This window comes from Protomyctophum bolini (genome assembly GCF_963924005.1).
Source record: "Protomyctophum bolini genome assembly, chromosome: 18".
NCBI classification, from domain to species: Eukaryota; Metazoa; Chordata; class Actinopteri; order Myctophiformes; family Myctophidae; genus Protomyctophum; species Protomyctophum bolini.
This window is the reverse complement of record NC_137879.1, coordinates 14,971,956-14,980,735: the sequence shown is the minus strand read 5'-3', so window position 1 is coordinate 14,980,735 and position 8,780 is coordinate 14,971,956. Positions and strand designations below refer to the sequence as shown.

The 8,780-nt window shown below is 45.6% G+C and overlaps 1 protein-coding gene across 6 annotated transcripts in view; it reads right to left on the bottom strand.

Moving 5' to 3' along the window:
• Positions 1-261: 261 nt before the first annotated feature.
• The window catches only part of LOC308332775 (RNA binding protein fox-1 homolog 3-like), a gene marked incomplete at its 3' end in the record, with an annotated part of 53,881 nt that continues 45,362 nt past the window's right edge, over positions 262-8,780 (bottom strand). For all 6 annotated transcript variants that reach the window (XM_080788854.1, XM_080788858.1, XM_080788855.1 and 3 more), the window contains exons 10-11: positions 3,168-3,246; positions 262-306 (exon numbers count right to left, since the gene is read on the bottom strand). In XM_080788854.1, coding sequence (XP_080644980.1) covers positions 262-306; positions 3,168-3,246 — 124 coding nt within the window. The remainder of the gene's footprint in view (positions 307-3,167; positions 3,247-8,780) is intronic.

Sequence of the window (8,780 nt, the reverse complement as noted above, 5' to 3'; positions counted from 1 at the left end):
AATGCACAGAGTAACAAAGGGCATCTTTCTTTTTTTTTTGTCTCTCAAAATAAGCACAGCACACCAATGCCAATGCATAAAGTTAAGAGAAATCTTTTGAAAATGAGACAGCAACTTGTCAGCGAGAGTCTTGAGTTTCAGGGTCAGATTTGCCACCCAGAAGCTTTTTGTTTTAGTTTTCCATGAAGAAGGAGGCGTTTAGTTAGTGATATTTTTTTGTCTGTTTTGCTGGGGAAAGGGGGAGGGGGAGTCTCCCTCTGTCTAGTAGGGAGTGAAGCGACTGCACCCTCCTCTGTAAAGGCTAGCCTGCAACATCAAAGATGAAAAAGCGCCAATCAGTATTCAATATAGGAACCTTGGTTCAAATTATTAATATTAGATCAACTTCTCTCCTTCCCCCCAAGAAATGTTCCTCCCTTTTTCCAGTTATAGCTGCTCTTTCAGAGAGTGCATTTGTGGAATAAAAAGTACTACTTGTATAGTGTAAAGTAATTTGTTGTGCAGTCACTAAATAATAGAGTTAGCAAAACCTGGCAAGGCTTATAATTAGTGACTAATCTTTAACTTTGTGCCCATTTAAATGTGCTGCTTTGCTTCAAATGGAATATGTAACATTTTGATCTGTTTCCCATGGTGCACCTGTCATCGATTTTGGCACTTTGACTAGCCTAGAATCGGCTATTTATTGCTGTTAGCATTCCAAATGCAGCTATCATTAGTAAAAATGCTGGCATATTTGTAACACATGCTCGCAGCCAGATAGAAGCTCATCAGTCAGTTGGCAAAAAGAAGAAAATAAATGAAATTATTTTTTTGTTAGTTGAGATAGCAAATAGTTTTTTCCACCATAGGATGTTCATTTAAATAGGTCAGTCAAATACACTGCATAAGCATGTATAACATTCTTTTGATGTTCTAATGACCACAGCGTGGTTCCCTAACTCGGGTCTTTCTGCATCCTATACTGTAAAGAGCTAGCTGATCTATCTATCTCTCTGTTCTGTCTCTGGGTAAATACATACATACATAGCAGGACAGTCTATGTATGTATTTGTCTTCCTAAAGAATGTATTTATTATTAGATTTAAAAAAAATAGCCAATCTACAAGCTCACAACACATCACACATGTGACGTGTAGTGAGCTTGTAGATCAGCTGTGTTTGTGCTATTGTTGGAATAGTGGTCTTTTTGATGTACAAGGTGATCGTGATCAATTGAGTTTACCTTAGTTTTATTATTAATATAATACAATTATTGTATTACTGTTAGTGTTTTATTATTAAATTATTAACATATACTACTCTTAAGCATTATTATGAATAACAGCGTTCATTAAGACATAAAAGGGCTGGTGGTTTTCCCTGTCTGGCACTGGATGATCACCCTGAGCCATGGAAGACGGCTCAGTGACTGAAGTTTGGCCACGCCTGGCCGGCTTCAGTGGTGAACTCCAGACGCTCAGCCAGCCCGGTCCTCAAAGACTGCATCCTGAGCTCCCTCACTAACCTCGCCTAGCATTATCCTCGCTACAACCAAAGTTCAGCCGGGAAAATAAGTTTGCCTCGCAGGACCTAATTAGCAAAAGGCTTTTAACTATGGAACCTTTAATCAAAAAAAACATTCCGTCTTTTCTCCTCGTGTTTAAAACAGAAGGCTGCATGGTGAGGAGGAGACTGCACGAGGCACATGGTCGTTTGACTCATTAGGATTTCATCTCAGCTTGACTGGAAAAGCTGAAGGTTCAAGGTTCTTTGCACGTCATCCCTACCCTTCTCAACGCGACTGTTATTAATTACATCTGACGAGATTGATCTCAGAAAAGTTTTTCTTTTTTTTCCTCCCCGCTCCAAATGTAAAATTGGGGCTACAGTGCAGTGTGTGAGCCGAGGTGAAGTTCTAACACAAGCTTGAGTTCTGTTTCTTGTTATAACTCACGAGGGCTGGAAAATATCTCAAATGTGCAGTGTATGTACTGTACGCTATACGTTACATGACATCTCGGGAAAAAGGGAGGACAATTTTGGAGGAAGAGAAAGAGAAGAAAGAGTAATAAGGAGGAAAAACACAGGCCACAGTTTTAATTAAGTAAATGAAGAGAAAAAAAACGGTCGTAATTAATGAAGGCTTTTAGCTAGCAGCTGCACGAGGGGCTGGGGCTGGAGTGGGGGGGATTGAGGGGTTTAGGGAGGTGCGTGGGGGGGGGTCGGGGGGCCGTTGGGGAGTATGGTGCGCTTTCCGCCGTCACAAGCATGTCGGCACACGGCACTCCTCTCATCTGTCTGCGCTCCGACGTGGTGGGCCAATCAGCATCTCCAGCGACAGCGAGCTTGGTACCATGAAATAATTTTCTCTGCCTCTTTCTCTGTTTCTTTCTTTCTGTCTTTCTTCGTCTATCTTTCTCTTTCTCCCCCTCTTACTTTAATCTCCCACGACACGTCGAAGCACGCACTGGATGGTCGTTAATCTTTGGAGGAAGTCCCTACCCACACTCGGCGAATGAAAACAAATTGTACTTCCCCCTTTTTTTCCTGTTTCTTTCTCTCTTTCTTTTTTCGAAGATTCTTTTTTTTTTTTTTCATCTTTGATGTTAGCTGCAAAGCTAGCTAAAAACAAACATTAACCATTCGACTGTCTCCCCTCGAATTTTTTTCAGAGACTCCTTCCTCCTCGTGGGGAAGAATTCACGGTCTCGGTGGGATTCGAAGCAAGCAGCTTCAGGCCAATGAAATTGAATGGGGAGTTTGAGAATAAGGCAACGTGCCTTTTTCATTTACTGAAGTGGCAAGAGCTCACATTAAACATTAAAACGGATCGCTCACAGAGGGAAACACACATTTTTACAGGAATGATACAACTGATACAGCATCTTCCATGTCGTCAGAACATTTATGTACAACCTACCTTTACAGTCGCTATCCACTAAATATAGCACATTTACATACAGTATACTGCAGCTCAGTGATATAGTACAACAAGGACACAGCCCGTATTGTACTTTATTCTCACAGTCTGTGACGGCATTCACATACAGTCAGTCTCTAATCATATTCAGTTTGTACATTGCTTACAATAATTGGTCAGGCTTGTATCCACACAATAAATTTGTTATAGGGTAGTCGTAGTGTATACTGTAACATAAGGATGCACATAGAGAGAGCAGACTTACCATAGTGCCCACACTGTATGTGGCTGCAGGACCAATCGTGTGGTGATATGGGTCTGCTGTTGCATAGACTCTGCCGTAACTGGAAAAAACATAGGAAAGAGGGATACATTTTTATATTTCTCTATATGACCTTGTTATAATAATATATTGGAGGTTTGTCACACACTGCAGAATCAGTACCTTTTCCACTCCCATCTGCATAGGCATATGATATGATGGTGCATATAGATATGTAGATGTGTTTGCGTATACAGAATAACATAATTTAAGTATAATTCATCTGACATGATCTCACTGGATGACTATAAGTCATGCTTAAACTGTGTAATCATACAGTATGGATAATGTGCTTGTGAGTGTATCATCACATTCCTGTACGGCCAGCATACAGTCTCTTCCTTTCCTGCCTTGTCATCATGACTCATATCTTCCGGCCACCTCTGCAAATGTATAACTATTATATATTCTAACCCTGCACTCAAACCGCCTGAACCCCAGCATGCCTGTTCTCGGTGGAAACATTAAGCAAAAACAGCCGGTCTGTACAAGGTCACTTTAAACCAGCAATTTGTTGTCAAAGAGATTGAGAAGTGGCCGTGCACTGCAGCTCTGCCATGCTGTCATGTTGTTCTCAGAGCGGCCTCTACCACTATCTCTGTGGGTATCACAACAGAGGTCTATAATGTAACTCACCTATTAAATACAATGACCCCTAATATATATTCTGGGGTCCAACACTCTGCGACAATGAAGCTCACAGCTGAAGAATGTACTGTAGATCAGCTATTTCCGGCAATTTGGTGTAGAGGGAAACATCACACCTGTGTGAAGTGAGGGGCGCTCTTATCATCGTACATCATCATGACGTAACATGTCGATTTGTTCAGCCACATGGGGAACCTTGTGTATAGGACAGAAATTGCTCATCCACATGATGACGTAAATTCTCCATTCATTGTCAATGGGAATTTAATGTTTGGGTAAGACAAAAATCTACGCTATCTAGCTGAATATAGGAGGGGCTAGCACCCCTCAAAAAGGAGGGGGGGATATAGGTTAACGGTTTAAGTGGCTAACCATGTCAAGATGCCTTACAGAGAAACATTGTACATATGTACAGTATGTACTTTTTGATAGACTACACTGTGTGTGTGTGTGTGTGTGTGTGTGTGTGTGTGTGTGTGTGTGTGTGTGTGTGTGTGTGTGTGTGAGTGTGTGCGTGTGCATGTGGTGTGGTGTATTTGTGTGCGTGCGTGTGAGTGATTAGGGGCGTTCCCCTGGTGCTTCGAAGTGACACTTTGACTTACTCTCCAAATATAAAACTATATGGACTCTGTGAAATGAGACAAATCAACGACCAGTACCATCAAATTGGAAACACTGTGTTAATTGTTTTTCACCCCCCACCCCCCCACCCCCAATACCGCTGGACACATAAACCTCTGGGTGTGTTGCTCGCCTGCCTCGGACGGCGCACAGGGTTTGATAACGGATAAGGACTGTCAAGTCCTTCCACAATGAGTATGCATGAGAGACATAAGGCGTCGGGTCGTCGATTTTAACTGGGGTCCAGAGAGGGGATCTATAATCATCCCCCCCACCCCACCCATCTCTCTCACTCACGTTAAGGACAGGGCCTATGGGATGAGGACGCAATCGATGCTCTCCCTATAAATGTACGCCGTAAAGGTGAGAGTGTGTGATTGCAATGATTTGTTTTACCTCGCTCCAATTTATGAGAAAACGGGGGTGAGTGTTTTATCTTCGGGAGCACAAGAGATGGGGGTAGAGGGAAGTGACACCATGCAAAGTAACGCCATAGAGGAGACGGGGGGCTAAGGAAAGCGGGGGGGGGGGGGATGGGGGGGGCACAAAGTGATAAGAAGACATGAGTAGCTTGAAGGAAGGAGAGCGAGAGAGAGTGAGAGAGGATGGGATTATGAACAAAGAGATATGAGGGGGAGGAAAATGATGCTTTAGGGTGAAAAGAGAGAGGATGCATATGGGGGGGGGGGGGGGGGGTAGAAATATGGGTTAGTAGAGAGAAAGAAATGAGTCACAGGAGACATGGAGGGAGAACTGGTTGAAAGGAATGGGGTGGGGGTGGAGGGGGGCCTTAAGAAGGGAGTGTCGCTGCAAAAAAGGAAAGCAATATTCTTTTTTTCTCCTCCCTTCTTCCTTCTCTCCCATGCCCCCTCCATGGCCCCATGTCCTCTTCCTCTGTACCGCCGGCTCCTCGTCTTCCTCTACTCTTCCTCTCCATGGTCACCGTCTCCACCCCCCCCCCCCCCTCCCCCACCCACCCCTGTATCTCTCTCTGTCTGTCTCCCGAGGCTTATACCCAGTCTATTCACCAGCACTGGCTTGGAACTAATCCCCCCCCTCCTCCTCGCCTCACCAGTCCTCCTTCTGCCTGCTCTCCTTTCACCCCCCATACCATCTCTCTCTCTCTCTCTCTCTGATGCCACTGTGGCGAAGGCCTCATTCGTTCCTCTGCTCTGCATCCTGCCTCATCCTTCCAGCCATCCTTTCTTTTTTGTCTCCTCTCCTCCTCTCTCTTTTCTTCTCTTGTATCCTCCCCCCCTCCATGGCGGGTGCCATGCAGAGGTCTGGGGACCCCAGATAAGAGGGAGCACTGCACCATGTGGGGTTCAGTGCTGGGTCTGTGGGTGGGGGGTTTCCAGCATACATGTATGGGGAACTGGCGGCCCACATGCACCTTCACCTAATGTGGCCCACAGGTTAATATCTGAACCTTGATATATTATTGCTGTTAATGGCTGGGTTTCTGAAACGACCGCACGTATCGGAACGTGCGTAACATGGTTCTAACTTCTACCACAACACCTCCCCTTTCACTGTGTGAACATAGATATTCAACATAGATGTGCCACGCAACTTTCCTTATAAGGCGCTGAAATGAAGTGCGGCCTGACCGGTCAATTAAAGAATGCTGAATTAACTAGCTTGTATTGGTAACTTTGACTGCACATATGGCAATTTAGTTTATTTGATGCTGAAGTAGGCCTAGACATGCGAAAAAGAAGGCACTGGAGCAGCTCAGACGATTTAGGCCCTTGGTTTAATATAACAGGGTGCAAATAAGTGACAATGTTTCGATGTTTAAGTTACATCTTCGTCAGGTCATGACATGTTTGTTTAATTTCGAAATTTTATGCAGTGCGGATCAAAGAACCCACCAAAAAAACTGGGGTTTCACTTTGCTTCCAAGCACACCTGACCAACCTGCATCAAATAAAGGAAAAGGATGCAAATAATGTGGTGGATGAATGATGAAACACAGTTGGAGTCTGCCTACTCCCTGGCTCCAACTTGGAGACGGGGAGTAGGCAGACTCCCCGTCCACAGTGTGTGGACTGCAGACTACTTCTCCTTCTCGAGTAGGACTACTAGTAGTAGCCTATACTTTTTTCATCTCGGTAAACTTGTAAACGTCAGAGTTTTGATAAATATTGCGCTGCTGTGTGCGCTCTAATGCGCCATGCCCAAAAGAACAGTGCATGAGAGAGAGAGGGAGGTGAGTAACGTGAGTCTATCTATATTAAATATGTATGCATTTCGAAATTAAACAAACATTCGGGTGGTTCATGTTTGCGTAATATGCCAAAAGAAAAAGACATATACGCCATTAATACACTGCGCCATGGCTGTCGACAGCTTGTAGATTTGTTATTTTGGCCGCGGTCGAAACAGCAGCAAAATTAAGATATAAGATTAAGTTATATTAACCGAATTTTCCTAAATGGGCAAGTTCTAGATGATGCCGAGATAAAAATATTAATTTAATTACGACGTTTTAAAACTGACACCCCCTTTGAACGGTGTTCATAGAAAACGGGGTGTGAAACCCAACAAAGTGAAAACACCTTCCAGAGTGGAAGTCTTTGAGAAAGCCGTTTCCTCATGGCTGTGCCCTGGATTCTACCCTCCTCTCCTCTCCTCCATGCTCTCAATTCCACACTGTAGCCTGTAGCCTATACACCTCTGTAGGTGTGTGTGTGTGTGTGTGTGTGTGTGTGTGTGTGTGTGTGTGTGTGTGTGTGTGTGTGCGTGCACGTGTGTGTGTGCACGTGTGTGTGTGCCCGCGTGCGTGTGCACCCTAGAGGGACAGAATGGAGGGTAAGTCTCTGTCAGTTGTATGTATGCTGATCCACTCTCTATAAGCCTCCTCTTATCCCACAATAAATAAAACTCAACTCGCCCCGCGTGTGTGAGCGCACACACACACACACACACACACACACACACACTTCACCTCCCTACACAGGCAGCCCTTAAATCAGGAGAGCTTAAAAAAAGTGAGCGAGACATCGTGAGAGAGAGAGAAAGAGAGAGAGAGAGAGACAGAGAGAGAGAGAGAGAGAGAGAGAGAGAGAGAGAGAGAGAGAGAGAGAGAGAGAGAGAGAGAGAGAGAGAGAGAGAGAACAAGAAAGCGAGAGAGATTGAATGTGAAGGATGCAATGTGGAAAGTGAAAAAGAATATACTGGCCAGGGAAATGGAGAGAGAGAGAGAGAGAGAGAGAGAGAGAGAGAGAGAGAGAATAATGACAATGAGGGAAGGCAAGATGGAATGCATGAGACGGAAAAAGAGAGGAAAAAGGGGGAGAGAGACAGAGAGAGAGAGGCAGAGAGAGAGAGAGAGAGAGAGAGAGAGATGCAGAGAGAGAGGGAGAGAGGTAGAGAGAGAGAGAGAGAGAGAGAGAGAGGCAGAGAGACAGAGAGAGAGAGGTAGAGAGAGAGAGGCAGAGAGAGAAGAAGAAAGCACATGAAATAACTCTTGCAGAGAGACAGGCCCTCACCTGCTCTGGTGTGTTCATAATTCCCCCCAGCGTGGTGCTAGCTCCGTGCCTCTGATAAATCTTACATTATCGTCCGCCTACAGGCTCCTGCTGCGGCCGTACCTTATCAGGCCTGACACGCCCAATCTCCCTCAGATTAGCTCCCAGCAGAGCACCCCTCCTCGCCACACACACACACACACACACACACACACACACACACACACACACACAAACACGCGTGCATGCATGACGTGCATGCATGACGTGCACGCCGACCGAGACGCATGCGTGTGCATGCACCCGTCCGCACGTGCTCACCTCCCTGACAGACACCATATATAGGAGAAACTTGACGCGAGTGTACGACACGTGCTCAGACGAGCACTGCGATACGGCGCGTCAGAATACACGTGTGCGTGCAGAGACGCACGCACACGTGTATTCTGACGTGTATTCACACACACACACACACACACACACACGGGCTCGCACGCACACACACCATCATCCTAATGTGGTGAATCACCAGCCGACCTGGCGGGGCCCCAGAGGAGAGGACAGCAGTAATCCTTGGTACAGTGTGTGGCCACGAGGCCTGGGGCAGAACCACGCAGAGCGGAGCGGAGAGGAGAGGAGAGGGGAGACCACCCCGGAGGTTCTAGGATTAAGGGGCAGGAGAATGACATGCTTCTCTAAAGGGGATGACAAAGGAAAGATAGAGGCGGGTAAATACAGTTCCCTCTCTCTCTCTCTCTCTGCTGCGGTTGGTACTGTACCCCCAGGACAAGTGAAATTGTTTTTCAGTTCTGTT